Source organism: Talpa occidentalis, unplaced genomic scaffold (assembly GCF_014898055.3).
Source record: "Talpa occidentalis isolate TD23 unplaced genomic scaffold, MPIMG_talOcc4v2.1 talOcc4.7, whole genome shotgun sequence".
In the NCBI taxonomy this organism is placed as follows: Eukaryota; Metazoa; Chordata; class Mammalia; order Eulipotyphla; family Talpidae; genus Talpa; species Talpa occidentalis.
In genome coordinates, this window is record NW_023605083.1 from 93496826 (window position 1) to 93513782 (window position 16957).

Here is a 16957-nt window from a genome sequence, read left to right on the forward strand (position 1 = left end):
ATCTCAGCTGATTCTCCAGAGGTTCACTTCTCAGAGGGGACAGGATGCCCATGGGGACGAGCCGGAAAGAGCCAGCTTTGGACACATGACCACAGCAGTCCCTGACCAGCTCTGCCAGCATCGCAGGTGGCAGTTCTCCCCAGTCACCTCCCACACCCACACCGTCCCTGCCCGGAGAGTGGTCCTGTCCTGCCTTGTGGCTGGAAAGTTCAGCTGAATTTCTTCCTAGTGTCTGCCTGACCTGGAGCCACTCAGGATGGAGGACCATACCTCACTTAACTGATGTTGGCATATCTTTTTTTTTTTTAAGATTTATTTATTTATGCATACAACAGCTGAGGTACAGGCCAGAGGTGTGGGGAATGAGAGATTCACCAGAGACAGAGTGGGGAACAGAACAGGCAGATCTACTGAAATACACTGCTGAGGCGAGCAGCGGGCGAGTCAGGAGAGGTCTGCTGCACCATGTGGGTTACTCCCTAGCCGGCCGGGGATCGAACTTGTGCTGCAGTGGCTGTGGATTGCCTCATAGAGCGGTGCTTAACCCCTTGTGTCACCAGGGAGGCCCCTGATGCTGGCATTTCTATGGTTAAGAAAATGCAAGAACAACAACAAAGCATGGAATTGCCTATTTCACATAACAGTGAGGAAGCTGGATGGTCCCATATCTGAGGACCTGTTTGACAATGCAGTGCTCGCTGCATCTCTGGGAAGCTGAGAGTAAATGCCCACTGCCCTCCCCTCAATGGGGTTACCGTTTTTTCTTTTTTTTTTCCTGATGTAAGTTAAAAAATGTTTGCTTATTTTTATTTATTGTATCTATATATGTATGTATGCATACCCCCCCCACATATATATATAAATTAAAAGATTATAAAAGCTCTATAAGAAGTCTCAGCAGGAAAGTAAAAACTTGCTGTAGGAAATTTCTACCTCCCTGTCCCCTCTCCCCATCTCAGCTGTATCTCCAGAGGTTCACTTCTCAGCCATTTTGATTTTGAGTTCTGCTGGCAATCTTCATATCCCTAAATAATGCACTTTGATCATACTTCTACTTCTTAGAGTAGCAATGGGAGAGAATAGCTAAGGACTTCCTGGGGGGAAAGGTGGGGGTCTGGGCCACTCTCACGGCATCTGTCCTGCCTTCCCTGGATCCAGGATATTATTTTTTAATGACGTGTCATTGTTTTACATCCTTGTTAGTATTTTGACAGCACAAGTACTTCTCCCCTCAGGTGTGGTCACCATAGCTCTCCCACCTCCAAGGTACCCACAGTCCCCCGCCATAGTCCATTGTGCTCTCTTCCCCCACCCCACACCCCTCTCCCCTGGATGCCTCAGGTCTATGGTCAGCTTTCAGTTCTATGGTCAGGGTTGTTTATTTTTTTAAAAAATATTTTATTTATTTTTGCATAGAAGAATTGGGGTACAGACCAGAGGTACATATGGTGAGAGGATTCACCAGAGACAGAGTGGGGAGCAGAACAGGTGGATCTACTGAAATACACTGCTGAGGGAGCAGAGGGAGAGACAGGAGAGGTCTGCTGTACCATGTGGGTCAGCTCCCTGGTTAGGGGATGGAACTCAGGCCTTAGTGGTGTTAGTGCTGAGACTTAACCCCTAGGCCACCAGGGAGGCCCCACTTAGGTTGTTTTAAGAGTTCTGTTATTATTAGTTCTTTTTTTTTCCTTTTTTTAAACTTCTGTTTTTTTTTTTTAAGATTTATTTTTATTTATTTATTTATACAAGCACTGGGTACAGTCAGAAGCGCAGGAGGGTGAGAGAATTCACCAGAGCCAGAGCGGGGAGCAGAGCAGGCAGAAGGGCCGAAGTACACTGCTGAGGGGAGCAGCGGGCGGCAGAAGAGGTGGGACCCTCCTCCAGTGGCCGGGGAGCAGCCGGGGATCGAACCGGTGCTGCAGAGGCTGCGGGCAGCTTCGCAACCCAGCGCTCAACCGCTGCGCCACCGGGGAGGCCCCATTATCAGTTCTTCTTTAGGTTACCTGTAATGCTTTAGGTTAACTGTGTTCCCTGCTGGGAGGCTCTCCCCTCTCCTCCCCATCCGCTGAGGATGGCACTGCAGCAGGAGCTCCCCCTGCCCCTGCAGTTGCAACCCTATTCAGGCTTAAATTCCAGCTATTATTAGAACCACCACTTCCCCACATTGACCCCTATAGTCAAAAAGCAATAAATAGGTCTTAGACACCACATGATGGTGGAGATATTTCTGAATCCACTGACCATTGAGCTGTTTGGGACCTGTGGAATTCCACAAATGAAAAGGAGAGACAAGATTTCCACTCTCAGGAAGCATACAGTTGAGTTTGACAACCGTCTGAGAGCTCTGAAATAGCACACTACTGGGATCCAGAGTGATGGGAGAGGACTCTAAATAGAGTTTTCAGGGAAGGCTTCTCAGAGGAAGTGACGTTTCAAACAAAGTTTAAACCACAACTCAGAAGCTATGTTTGCCACTGACATGTCCTGCAACTAGCCTGCTGGGAACTAGGAACTAGACTCACCTATTAGAGGAATGTCAACCTTGGCCATTTCTACCTGATTATCTTTGCATATGGAGAACTCACAAGGAAACCCTCACAAGGAATCCCATTTCCTTTCCGGAATGTTCTATGTGTATGTTATCCTATAAAATATCTGCCTCCTTTAACTTCTACCCCTTGATGTTTTTGTGAACCGTGTAGAGAAGTTCCTCTCCTGTTTCAGGAGCCCCAAGCCACCTCCTTTTCTTAAGCACCTGAGGCAAGGTGAGGGCAGGTCACCAGGGCTGCTGCTAGCACTGCCAGGGAGACACTGGCCTTCAGGCAACAGGCCAATGCGACCTTCAAGCCAGCCCTCTAGACCCCTCCCTGGATTTGGCTCATAAGATCCCCGGCCAGAGTCTTGGTCTTCCCAGCAAAGCCAGTTGGGTCCCTCCCTCCAGCCCCAATTGCCCCAAAGCAGTGAGCAGACAGTACCTGTCGGAGGCAGAGAGCTCCTGTGAGGGCCAGGGCTGGCTGGAATCCCAGGAGAACTGCTGGGACGTTCCCAGGTGGTCTCTGGTCAAAGAAATAAGACACAATGATTTTGAGAATTTCACAGGGCAGAACCTCTGAGTATTACAGAGTTGGAAAAATAGAGACTTGGTGCATGATGTCTTGTGTTTTTCAAGGACTTCTAAAGTATGAAATAGAGAAAAACTTGATAATTTATTTAACTGCATAAACACACTTGGGATACTTTTTAATATTTTCATAAACTTACTTTTGCAAATGTAAAATCTGAGAATTCCATGTGTTCTTTAGAGTCTATTTATTATTCCACTGAACATTGCCACGGATTCTTCATTTTCTAGCACAAATGCTTAAGTGGTAAGAACTTACCAATTTGGGGATGATTGGTATTATAAACCAAGTTGTCAGTAGATTAAATGACATTAAAGTGAAGTCAAGTTCAACATTTAATATGAGGTGAAGATTTCTGTACAGGTAAAACACATTTTTCTAATATAAATCAAGTGTGTTTATGTGATAGAAATTTCTGCAAATTGTATTATATATTGCACTGTATGTTAAAAGAGGAAACTTCACAGCTTTAGTTACTAGATGTAGAATAAACATCTAAAAAGGTTCAAAAAAAGAGACTTGGGGGCCTCCCTGCACAAGGGATTGAACACAGCACTGTGAGGCTATCCGCAGCCTCTGCAGCACGAGTTCAATCCCCCACTGGCCAGGGAGCTACCCACATGGTGCAAGAGAACTCTCCTGTCTCACATACTGCTCCCCTAAGCAGTGTATTTCAGTCAATCTTCCTGTTCTGTTCCCTGCTCTGTCTCTGGTGAATCCTCTCACCATCCACACCTCTGGCCTGTACCCCAGTTCTTGTATGCATAAATAAATAAAAATCTTGGAAAAAAAAAAGAGCCTTGTCTAGTCACTCTTTTCCCTAATCCTGGAAGCAGGAGCCTGCTTTCTGCTCCCATACCCACCTCCCTTCACACCTCCCACCACAGAGAACAAAGATTCTCTTTGCTGGGGACCCACCTCCACGAAGCTGGGATCAGGAGAGCCTTCTGTCTGGGACCCTCTGAAATATCCCTCAGTGCCTCTCTCTGATATCCCTGAGGCTGCCAACTCATGCCCCTTACTTTTGTTTCTAGCCCTGGAACCCCAGGTGTCAACTGGGCATTTCTCTCCAAATGTCCACCATTGCTAGAAAGCACAAGAGTCCAAAGCACTGGGGACTGTGCAGCAACAAGGGTCCTCTGTCCATGGGGGTGATTTTCAAAGTCCTGGTTCTACAGTCCTACCTCTTGTTCAAATCACAACTGCTGTTCCCTCTTCCAATACTCAGCCACACTGCCCAGCCAGAAATAAAGTTAATACTGCAGTTATGTCATCATCTCCCCAACACTACCTTATTCATTTCACCACCGTGTGCAGGCACTTCTCCAAAAATTACCCAGTGATAAAAATAATACATTCTCACTATACTCAATTTGATGATGTAGAAAAACACAGAGAATAAAATACAGCACATAATCCCACAACTCAGAGGTCATCACTATCAGCAATTTGGTATCTATATGTCAATGTTTTCCATATATCTTCAAAACAAAACAAAATCATACTGCATATGCTTTTCATATGTCAACTTTTCTAAGTATCTTTCCAAAATCATTTAAGGGGCTAACAGTATAGTGGTTAGGATCTATGAATGGTGAGTCTAGAGTTAGAGGACCTGGGTTTGAACTCCAGCTCTGCCTCTACCACCCCTAGAACCTTGGTCAAGCTGCCTGTCCCCTGGGCACCTTGGTTTCCCTCTTTGTAAAATGAGATCAATAATGGCATCTACCCAGGGCAGTCACTGCATTAATGCCAAAAGCCCATCTAGGAGCTTTTAGCACAAAGTAACTTTTAAAGTAGTCCAATATATGGATATTACATTATTTAATAAAAAATTATATTACTAAAAATTCAATTTCTCAAATATTAAAAACAGAAAAAAGCACAACCATTTCAACAATTCCCTGCAATGAGGATTCAGAAGAACTGGGTTATTCCCTTAGCTCTGCTGTGCAAGTCACACTACCTCCCTTCAAACAATTCTTCATCCAAAAGCAAAGGGTTAGGCCCAGGGTCTTTTGAGAGCAGAATCTGTGGCAGGCTCTCTCTTTCCAACACAGTACCTTGCTTGACAATGTCTGGATAGAAGGACAGACAAAAGGATGGACATGGTGGTAGGTATGCACATAATGAGTGATTCCACTTTCCTGCTCCCTCTCCTGAAACCAGAAAAGGTTCCCAGGGAACCATCCTCTTTGTGCTGTTGCCTGTACCCTTTGGTGGTGAACGCCACCAACCTCACATCCAAAGAGGACCCAGCATCTTGGAGCTTACTGGATACTAGGAGCAATACTTCTGAATTGACAAATATGTTTGGAAGACTGTGGCCCACGGCCACTGTTGTTGGATATCACCAGGCTCTCTGGACCCGGAGGAAGCCCACAGCTCTTTCTTTCTTTCTTTTTTTTTTTTAAATAAGCTCCCCAAAATTCAAATCTTAGATTTTTTTTTAAAGATTCATTTATTTATTTATACAAGCACTGGGTACAGTCAGAAGCGCGGGAGGGCGAGAGAATTCACCAGAGCCAGAGTGGGGAACAGAACAGGCAGACTGATGAAATACACTGCTGAGGGGAGCAGCGGGCACGGCAGGAGAGGTATGTGTGCTATGTGGGACCCTCGCCAGGGGCCGGGGATCGAACCAGTGCTGCAGAGGCTGCGGGCAGCTTTGCAGTCCAGCACTCAACCACTGAGCCACCAGGGGAGGCCCCCCCAGCTCTTTCTTAAAATTGAAGTGTTTGTGCCTGAGAGGAAACTGAATTCTTCCCAGGCAAGATACGTGCTTATGTGTACAAAGCAGAGAACAAGCCAGTGACTCCTGGTGACAAACGGAAAAAAAAAAAAACAGAGGAATGTGGTGAAAGGTGACTCATGTTTGTGGCATGGTCATGTCACATTCTGAAGCAACATTTCTGCTAGGGCCAATGAATCTGTGTGACACTGTACCTCTCAATGACTTAATAAAAAGGAAAAGGGATAAAAAAATCCCGTAGAAGTGAGGACTCTGCCATTTTATCTCCTGGTGCTAGCAGGAGGCCCCGATTCCTGCACTGACTCATTCTCTCATCTACTCACCCATTAGCCCATCCCTGGGTGCTACACCACGTACAAGACACTGGCAGCAAGGAGGATACAAAGCAGAGCCTAAGTTTCAGACACTTGATATTTAGCAAAGACAGAGCCTTGAGCTCTCTGAAGGGAACACAGGGAGCAAAATAAATGGGAATGTGCAGAGAACAAAGTGGCATGGGTGCCACTGCCCATGTGGGTCTCATTTATCTCCCTACTGGGAATCCTAAGTACTGAGTAGAGGGGTCAGTGTGGCATTAAGTAAAGGGTGTCTGCTGGAGGAGGCTCTGACATCACAATGAGATGCTTGTCCACAGTCAGAATCCTGCTGTCCATGCTGGGTCTCCATGGGAGTCCCTTGCCCTGTACTCACTGGCCTGAATCACCCACAGGTCCCCTTAAAGCTGGAGTCGCTTCTCCCCATACATACTCTATCTCTACCAACCACTACCTGGGGTCCTTCAGGGGCAATGCAGCTGCCTGAAGGATTCTAGCCCATCCCATCTGCTGGTCTTAGGTATCTCTGACCAACCCAAACACAAAGCCCCTGGGAGCTTGGGACAGGGATGGAGTCAGGCCAGACCAGGCCAGCATCTGGAGAGAACCTCTGGGGCTCTGGCTGAGTAACATCAGCAGCAGGAAAAATCACTCCAATGACCATCCCACCCATAGGAAGGAAGCCATTTCCAGGTCTTTTTCAATAGAAGATTTGCTAATCCATTTACAGCACATCAGACTCCTTGGCGAAACCAAGCCAAACTGATGTAACAGCTCAGGTTACATCCAGGCCCAAGTTACCCTGGACTGATGCCCTTTTGCATTCTCTGGGGTTCTATTGCTGGGGTTCGAGGTGACTCCAGGCACTCATCCAGCCTCCTAACAGAGTCATCTCCAGGCAGGCCCCACAGGCCCTGGACACAGCAAAGTCAGGATGGGAACAGTGAGATGAGCTTTCCGAGAGCTTCTGCTCACCCACCCAGTCACATGAAACACTCTTCCTAATGTCAACTCTAACTTGATTCAGACCTCATCTGCGGAAGCCAGGGGAGTGAGACACACAAATTAACTGACTACAGATCGCAATGGCCCAGGGGAAGTTACTATTCTAACCATCAAATGCTACAAGCCAGAAATTTTAATTTCCCCATCAGAGGATTACAGTGGCCTGATCCAGAGTCTGTGACTGGGTTGGCTCCTCAGAATGCACGGGGGAACCAGCCACAGAAGCCAGCGGGGTATCCAGGGTCCTCTCCCTTGAAAAACTCAGCAGCAGAGGCTCTGGTCCCTCCTTTGCACTAGTGTTTCCTAGATCCCTGGCTTAGCAATCATCGTCCAGTTAGTCTCTGACTACAGAACATTCCCAACTTCTTCTTAAATTAAATGAAATCTGATCTCTAACCACAGACTCTCCATGCGAAAGAACTACAACTCTCTGAACACCCATTTGTGCTCGGTCTTCTCCAAGCCCCTCCACAGTGGGTATCTCCTTCCATGGTCATAGAATACCTTAGAAGGGAGTGGTATTGTTTCCATCTTTTCATGGAAGAAACTGAGACCTCAGTGAGAAGCAGCAGAGCTGGGACTCTGTCTGACAGCAAAGACCACCAAGGGCCACTCACCAACACCTCTGAGCTCTGTGTGCTCGGTGAAGCCATGTTACCCACCAAGTCCACAAACACCCTCAATTTGAGATCCATCCTTAGCGTTCATACATCGATGTTATTATTACATGAACATAATGTAAGAAATATGTAGATAGGATGAAAAATATCTAATCTAATAAATTACAGTTAAAAAGATGGTAGGGGGCCTCCCCGGTGACGCAGTGGTTGAACGCTGGGTTGCAAAGCTGCCCACGGCCTCTGCAGCATCGGTTCGATCCCCAGCCCCTGGGAGAGGGTCCCACATGGCGCGCAGACCTCTCCTGCCACCCGCTGCTCCCCTCAGCAGTGTACTTCGGTCTTTCTACCTGCTCTGCTCCCTGCTCTGGCTCTGGTGAGTTCTCTCGCCCTCCCACGCTTCTGACTGTACCCAGTGCTTGTATAAATAAATAAATAAATAAATCTTTAAAAAAAAAGATGGTAGGTAGGTACCCAGAAGGAATCCTTATAAGGCCAGAGCCTGGATGCCCAGGATCCAGGAGCTAAGCATGGGTAGCCAGCAAAGCCCCAGTATTATTTTCCAGATGTGGTTCCTCAAAAGGTTCATTGGGACTTCTTGTTAAAAACGCAGATTCCCAGTCTTCGCACCTGAAGATTCTGATTTAGTAGATCTTGAATGGGGACCCAAAAGCCAGCATTTTAACAAGCCATCTTGGGAAAAACTGGTAGGGTTCACAGGTGAGACTCGCTGCGACACCCTGCCTATGTCCTGGGAAGCGTCAGGGAGGTACCTAGATGAGGCTAGAACCCTGGGGGATGTGTCAGACAGATGACGCGGGCCGGGTAATTAGTAAGACACCTGGCAGCAATGTAGGGCAGTTTAGGGAAACTCCCAAATGCCCATTATTTCCATCTAAAAATACCACGTTCACACATCTGTCCCCAGAAAGCCACTGTTTGACATGAGGCTTTGTCATCTATTTTTAAGTTTGGGGGGCCGGGGTGGGGGAGCCTTACAAAGTGGAGTAAATTGTCATAAACCCTTTAGCAAGACTAAGTCCTTACAGTCTTTTCTAGCATGGGGGAGGGTGAATGGGACAGAGGAGAAAGTACCGTAGAGAAGGAAGCTGAGAGGGAAAAGGTACCAGGAGAAGCGTGTATGAGGGAGCACAAGGGGAGGGGAACCAGGGGCTCCCAGCAGGCCTGGTCCCTTCACCGAGTCTTACCTTAAGTCCCTGAAGCAGAGGCCTGAGTTAGGACAAGAGAGATGCATTTTAAGCAATCCTATTCCAAGGTGCCTGGCATGGGCAGAACTGACAGTGGGCAAAAGGTAGGTCAAGCCAGCAGAATATTCTCACCTGATTTAGAGTGGGGGATTCCAGGTAACCTCATGGTCCTGTGAGCACCCAGAAAGCATCCAGTTTTCTGAGCACTAACTATGCATCAGTAGGAGGCCTGGGGAAGGACTCCAGGGCTCACAGCATCACCCCTGCCCTCAGGGAGCTTATAGCCCACTAGGAAGGGCGATGACCTCTGCTTGCAAACTATAACAAATCCATCCCTTCCACCAGATGTACATTTAGGGCAGGGACTGGGTTAAATAAAAGCATCCCTGTCTCCCAGGTAACGACTATAGAATGCACTCAGTTAAGTGTTTCATGAATGAATGAAGACTCAGCTCATAACAAACTGTCAGAGCTAAGCTCATTTACATGGCTAACAGCACATTTAAAAAATAAATGTGTACACAATAAATGTATGTGTGTTGATAAAAAGACAGATAAACAGATGGACAGAAAGACTAAGGAGGACCAGGGAGAGTAAAGAGAGCACAAATTCCCACCTCAGAGTAGAAATTACAAATCAAGCAAGCAGCCCAGTCCAAAAAGAACAAAGGACATATTCAGGCAGGTCACAGAAAAACAATTACAAGTGCCCAACAAAGAAGAATAGATGCTCATTCTTCCTCAAAATTGGAGAAATACAAGCTAAGATGAAACAAGATACTATTTTTTTACCCACTGGATCTATAACATCTTTTGAGAGGAATAGTCCCTAGCTGGCAGGAATCTGGAAAAACAGGTTGGAAATGTCTTTGCAAGACATTCTGCATGCACTTAACCTTTGACCTAATGGCAATTCTAGTGCAATGATGTAATTACGAAGATATGTTTTGGAGTATTTTTTTTTTTTTGTTAGAAGGAAACACTGAGAAATGCTGTCAACAACCACCAACAGGGGACTGTCCTGCTGTGTGAACATAATGACTTTCTGTGCAGCTGTCCTTGGGAACGAGGCAGGTCTGGGATGTGGGTGCTCAGAGTATCTCCAAAGCACACTGCTAAGAGACAAGTGTGCAAGAATTCTCTGATACATTTATACACATATTTAAGTAAAACGTACATGCAGAGTTGCAGAAAGAGTGCACAAGAAGCATCTGATGCTTGTTAATTCTTAACAATCAAGCCAGAGTAAAAAAATAAAACTATTTTTACAACATGCTCCATTTTAATGTTTTGCCAAGTACATGACAATTTCCCATAAAAGAGAGACAAAACTGTATGGTGTTGGTGCAAGAATAAACAGAAATATTGATAGACACCAAAAGAAAAAAAAATTAAAAAGGAAAAGAAAAAGAAAGATAAGAAATAGACGGAAGTGATGGGTTTAATCACGGAATAGAGATGCTTTCCAGGGGAACGGCGGAAGACTGAAATGGCCCATAAGTACCGTTACAATGACAGGCAAACGACTTGAAAAATATATTAAGGCAGATCCATTTCTCACACATTTTCTGAACTTAAATTCCATCTGGATTAAAAATTTTAAGGGGGAATAAATAGTCCATGAAAATGCTAGAAGAAAAAAAATGACCCTTTTTTGCTGGTAAAAATCTTTTTAAGTGTGACTTCGAGGTAGACATCATGAAAGGGAAAAATTGGCTAAACTCTCTATGAAAATAAGAGTTTGGAAAAATTAGTCAAAATTATAAAACATCATAAAAATCACAAGTGTTCACTACATGTGCTCTAGACCCTTCTTTAAAAACCCCACACTCCAGAGCCCAGTGCAGACCCACACACCAGGGGCCAACCTGCTCAGCCCTTGCTCCTGGTACCAGCGAGCATGTGAAGAACAGGACTTGGGATGAGTATCTTCCACCACCAGCAGTGTTTACTGCTAAATGACTGCTAAAGAGAAGAGAAATACGTGTGAAGCAAACCTAGAGGATAAGTGGGCATAAGACATGAGACAGGAGCACCTCCCTGGTGGTGCAAGGGGTTGAGCACAGCACTGTGAAGCTATCCGCAGCCTCTGCAGCACAAGTTCGATCCCTGGCTGGCCAGGGAGCAACTCACATGGTGCAGCAGACCTCTCCCGTCTCGCCCACTGCTCCTCTCAGCAGTGTATTTCAGTCAGTCTGCCTGTTCCGTTCCCCACTCTGTCTCTGGTGAATCCTCTCACTCCCTGCACCTTTGGCCTGTACCCCAGTTCTTGTATGCATAAATAAATAAATCTTTAAAAAAAATAAAAAGACATGAGACAGGAAAACCATGCAGCCCCAGATTGCAGGCCTGCATGAGATGCCCCCCATCCTAATCCATGTCATTTTTTCATAAGTTAAAGTTGGTTTTTATTCCTACAATAAGACAGCCCTTTCCCAAGGACAGTCACCAAATTGCATTGCTTCGTAAATGGCAAACACTGGCCCTGAGGCCATTTAACTGGCATGTGGAATATTCTGAATTGTGGCTTTTTGCCATGCCCCACGTAGGACACCCCTCATCAAGCCACAGAAAGAAAAGTGACATTGTTCAATTGTTCAGAAGTTCTCCTCCCATGAAGTGGTATTTTCCACTTCTATATTACCTTTTTTGTTGTCTTTTGGAGCTCTTTATGAACTTCAATGGCTCTGCATTGCTAATCCATATTTAGAAGACTTTCCAGTAAAAGGTGTGACTTTACATTTATAAATAATGCTTGAAATCACTCAGAGTGTTGCTTTTCACAAGGCGGAAGAAACTGCCAGAAAGAGCTATGGTTATTTTGGGAAATAGAAATAAGCAATGATCTCTCTGAAGTGCAGTCACAAAGGCACTTCCAGGCCTGCGGCTCCCCGAGGAAGGCCACCCCGCCCCAGACATGAGGCCCCTGTGGCTTGCCAGGCACTCAGGAGCAGTCCTCGTCAGGAGTCAACACAGCAAAGCATGTATAGATATTCTGGGCAAATTCAGTTATTCTCAAACATCAAAAAGGGCATTCAGAATAGAGAAAGACCACGCAAAAATGGACAAGAAATTGGCAGTATTTTAGAGATGAATGAAATAAAATTCCTTAGGAAATTGCATGAGTGGTTCAAAAAAGCTGCTTTGCAAAGAGGCCCGGGAGCCCAATCCAGCTGGGGAAAATGGTCAATGCTCCCTCCTGGGGTGGCTTAAAGCAGAGCCCCTCAAATGTTTCTACACATCAGCAGTACCTGGAAGTGTACACCCCAGACTGCAGGGTCTCACCTAGAGTTTCTGATTCAGGAAGTCTAGGATGGGACCTGAGAAAATGCATTTCTAACAAGTTCTGCATTTCTAACAAGCTCCCAGGGGAAGCTGTCGCTGTTGGTCCAGGCACCCCACTTTGGCAACCAGAGACCTAGCGGAAGACAAGGATAGATGCAGTTTTCTCTGCAAGTGTTCCCTGTCTCCAGTTGCTGGAGGTAGATCCATTTTAAAATTATCTTAAAAAGGGCTTCCCCGGTGGCGCAGCGGTTGAGCGCTGGGTTGCGAAGCTGCCCGCGGCCTCTGCCGCGCCGGTTCAATCCCCGGCTGCTCCCCGGCCATCGGAGGAGGGTCCCACATGGCGCACAGACCTCTCCTGCCGCCCGCTGCTCCCCTCAGCAGTGTACTTCGGTCCTTCTGCCTGCTCTGCTCCCCGCTCTGGCTCTGGTGAATTCTCTCACCCTCCCGTGCTTCTGACTGTACCCAGTGCATGTATAAACAAAACAAACAAATAAATAAAAAAAAAAAACATGCCTCTATAAAAAAAAAAATAAAATAAAATTATCTTAAAAGGGTAACAATCATAACCACCCACAAACTGCTCTTGATTTGAAAGTACCCACTGCTCATGCCATTTTCTCCAAACAAGAAGGAAAACTGCCAAAGATGTCAAGTTGGCCCGAGAGATCCAGAGAAAGAGAAGTGAACTCGACAGGGTAGATGTTCTGAGAGCAAAGAAGAAATGAACTGGGACCACAGATACTCAGGTTGCTGCTGAATCCTCAGAGGGTCTCATTGGCAGCTCTGAGGTCCGGCAGATGCACTGGTACGCCTGGCACCGAGAGAACTCACTCTTTGAGAGCAAAAGTTGAGCCAACTGCGCAGGGATTGGGGTGTGTGCTGCCTCACCCTTTCCTGTTCTGCTTCTCAAGACTTTGCCCCTGCTCAGTCCTGTCTGTACCCTTTCCCGTAGCGCCCCCCTCCCCTTGAACGCACATCATTTTTATATGCCAGCAGCAGAGAGAAGTGATGTCTTTATCTACAATGGGGAAAAGGAGAAGGAAGTCTTGACTCCCAGCCCCTCACGCGCCTCCTTCTGCAGCACGAACACTTGGCCGTCCTTCCCTGCATGCTCCTCACACCATGGCAAAGAGACCAGACTTTGGATTGTGCAGCTCAGCCTCAGAACAAAGCCCAGAACACAAGACCGTTTCTTTAGCTTAGCAGTGTCCAAAGATACCACCAGCGGATAGGAGCAGGCAAGAAGGTTGAGGACAAGGTTAAATGAGAAAAATGAAAACAAGGAACACAGAAGAATGGCAAGTGATGCTGGGGAATGGGAAACCAATGAGGCCATTAGTGCTTAGACCCAGCCCTCTTCTCCAGGTCAAAGATACGATAATTATCCTACTTATAAAGGTACCATAGGTCAGAGGGGGAAGCAGTGGAAAACAGAAAAGACAAAAGAGAAAATTAAAATCTTCCCTAATCCCATCACTTGGAAAGCACCACTGTGACCAGGGCCTCAGCTGCAGCAAACACGGAGCAGGAGCGGCCCAGCAGTCAGGAATCGGAGTCACAGGGAGTGGTGGCTGGAAGCCGGGTTCTCTCTGCAGTGGCCACTAAGGTTTGTCCCATAGGGGAAAGACAGAGTTTAAAGAAGTTTTCAAAACAGCCAGCCCAATCCCCTCCTTTAGAGATGGAGAAATGAAGAACTTAGCATGCTAGGAATTCAAGGTAGAGCTTAGCAACTCAGGAAAGAGCTGACCTGGTGGGGGGAGGGGGGCTGCAGCCAAGTCCTCTCTGGTAACCCCAGAACAGTCAGGAGAAGGAATGAAAATATCTGGGAATCAATCACCTTCTCAGCAGCTCTTCTCTGTAGCTTGTATAAAACCTTCCCTCACATCTCTTGGAACTCCCTAAACTTGGTGCCTACTTTAAACCAGAGCCCAGACCCCACATGCACTGAAAGACTGGTCATGCAACTGCAAAGCAGGCTCTCCTGCCACTGTGGGTGCTACCCGACCCTTAGGCCAGGAGTCTGAGAAGTAGGTGACAGATGGTCCCTGCCCACAGCATCAGGAAGATACATCCTGGCTCGACAGTGAGCAGACCCCACTGGTGACCTTAATGCTGGCTGGATGTGGGAAGTGTATTGATTTCCTGGGGCTGCCCCAACAAAGGACCCCAACAGGGTGACTTAAACAACAGAAATGGATAGTACCCCATCTGGAGGTTAGAAGACTGAGATAAGGTGTGGGCAGGGTGGGTTCCTTCCAGGGGCTGTAAGAATCTGTTCCAGGCCTCCCTCCTAGCTTCTGGTAGATGCAGTCATTACTGAGTTTACTGATGGTGTTCTCCTCTTGACTTCACACCATTTTCCTTCTGTGTGTGCCTGTCTCTGTATCCGAACTTCCTCTTTATGTAAAGACACACCACCTATCAGAGCAGGAACTACCATTCTCCAGTGCAAGTTCGTTCTAACTTGGTCATTTTCAAAGTTCAAGGTCACAATCACAGATACTGAGGGTTAGGATTTCAGCATTTTTGGGGTGGGAGAGGGTGCCAGGGGACACCCCTCAATCCATATCAGGGAGCAAAAGCCCGGAGCTCCCTGGGGAGACTGGGATGGAGGACTTGTGAACATGTAGAGTTGACCTTGGGATAGGAAGCCTGGACATACAAGTGATAGAGGTGTCTGGGCTTCAGCAGCAGAGGATCTGGGTCTGTGGCAGGGCCCAGGGGGTGGCCAGGAGACCCAACCACATGGAGCAGGGGCTAGCTAAACCTCGACTCCATTAAAGTTCCCAGCTGGCATCCTGGCAGAGCTCATGAGAACGAACAGCCTGATCATTAAAATAATGAAAAATTCCTGAGAAAATGCTTCTGCTCCAACCTACTTAATCCCAATAGCCCTAGTTACCAGGACCTCCTTCCCAGGTCTCCAGAATATTCAGGAAAGGGCTCATGCCTAGAGCAGGGGTCGGAGACAGAATTCTTTGTCCTTCTCTTTGCTAGACTATACAATAACTTCTTCCACTCGCACCCCCATCTTCTTGGGCTGAGGGTGTTTTGGGGCAAGTTGCTAGGCATTAGCCACAGCTGGAGAGGGTGGGAGTTCCACTCAACAGCAATGTCCAGAGGTGCTGCCACATGCAAAGCCCAGTTTAGCATCTGTCCAAGGGCGCCAGGATCCTTCAGGGTCCAGGGCCCTTTGCACACTGCTCCCAAGGAGTGCCATGTGAAAAACACACTTGTCTTGCATGACTAACTTCTCACCGTGTTCTCCTCCCACACCCCTTGGATGAGCACTGCCTACTTTGGAATCTAACTCCGATTGAAATAACAAAAAAGTTCCAAGATCTTCCTCCAATAACAAAGACCCGATGGATGGAAAACATGCCAGCTTTATATACGGAGGAGCAGTCTCAAACAGTTGTCGGTGACGAGATTGTTGGTGGTGCAATTCCTGGTTTTATAGAATTTTCAAGCCGGAAGGGACCTTCAGAGGTCTATTCAGGAAGCAAAGAAAATTGTCTTCAACCCACAAGAAAAGTCCCCTTTAACAACCTCATCTGGACTCAGGGAAGCATTCAGTCTTTGCAAACATGTAGCCATTTGCATTGAGCTCGCCTACGCCACCCCTGCAAGAAGCCATCCAAGTGGATAATTAGAGCTGGGCACAGAGAAGACATTTAGCAAGCACTTGTTGCTTGATAATCAATTCACATGGTCTTTGCCCACTCACTTATGAGAATATAACCTACAGATAATTTCCATTTTTGCTAAGCTTTTCACTGATTCTATGGGACCGAATCTTGTATTATTTTTTATTTTTTTAGAATATACAAAGTTTATTATTTTTTAATTTTTAAAAATATTTTTACATTGTTGTTCATTTTAAAACAATATTTGCTTCCCCCCACCCCCCTGAGGTGTAGTCCCCATGGACTTTCCTTCCCCAATGCACCTGTGCACCATCACCACAGTCCCCTGTGCTCTTCTCTCCCTCCCTCTGATCCCTCTCCCTCCTCCTCCCCTGCAGTATATCTCTGATTTTTAATGCCTAAAAATAGATGACTGGATCAAGAAGATGTGGTATATATACACAATGGAATATTATTCAGCAATCAAAAAAGATAAACTCATGCCATTCATAGCAATGTGGATGGAGCTAAAAGGAATTATGCTTAGTGAAATAAGCCAGAAGGAAAAAGAAAAATATCGCTTAGTTTCACTTATAACAGGAATATAGCATAAAACACAACAAAGCAAAAACAGACAATCATAAATTAGGGACCAAATCTTTTAAATGGCTACACTGGTTACATCTGTCCAGATGGCCCTTCTCCATGAATCCCAACTTCCTGCTGCAGCCACATGCTTTTCCTGTGCCCAACATACACACCAGCCTTGCAGAAGCCCCACAGAGGCAGTGCCTCCTGCACTAATATGTCCAGTACATATCAAAGTTCCAGGAATAGAGCAGAGGGTGGGATGAGAATGAAAACCCTTCTTGAAGATGATGCTTCTGAACTGTTGACCTGTCAGTCATTTCTTCCTAGATTCTTATTTTCCTATCTGGTATCCTTGCATAATCGCCAATTTCCAAGACATTTCTAAAATACTTTCAGATTTTGTATCTAGCCACCTATAATACATGGTATAGACCATG

General features: G+C 46.3%; 1 protein-coding gene across 6 annotated transcripts in view; it reads right to left on the minus strand.

Annotated features, from left to right (window-relative positions):
* GAS7 (growth arrest specific 7) overlaps positions 1-16957 on the minus strand; it is a 217413-nt gene that overhangs the window by 59164 nt on the left and 141292 nt on the right. For 5 of the 6 annotated variants that reach the window (XM_054689112.1, XM_054689111.1, XM_037495495.2 and 2 more), the window contains one exon: positions 2976-3056. In XM_054689112.1, coding sequence (XP_054545087.1) covers positions 2976-3056 — 81 coding nt within the window. Of the gene's footprint in view, positions 1-2975; positions 3057-6197; positions 6657-16957 lie in introns of those variants that run through there. The other variant, XM_037495496.2, reaches the window with a different exon arrangement.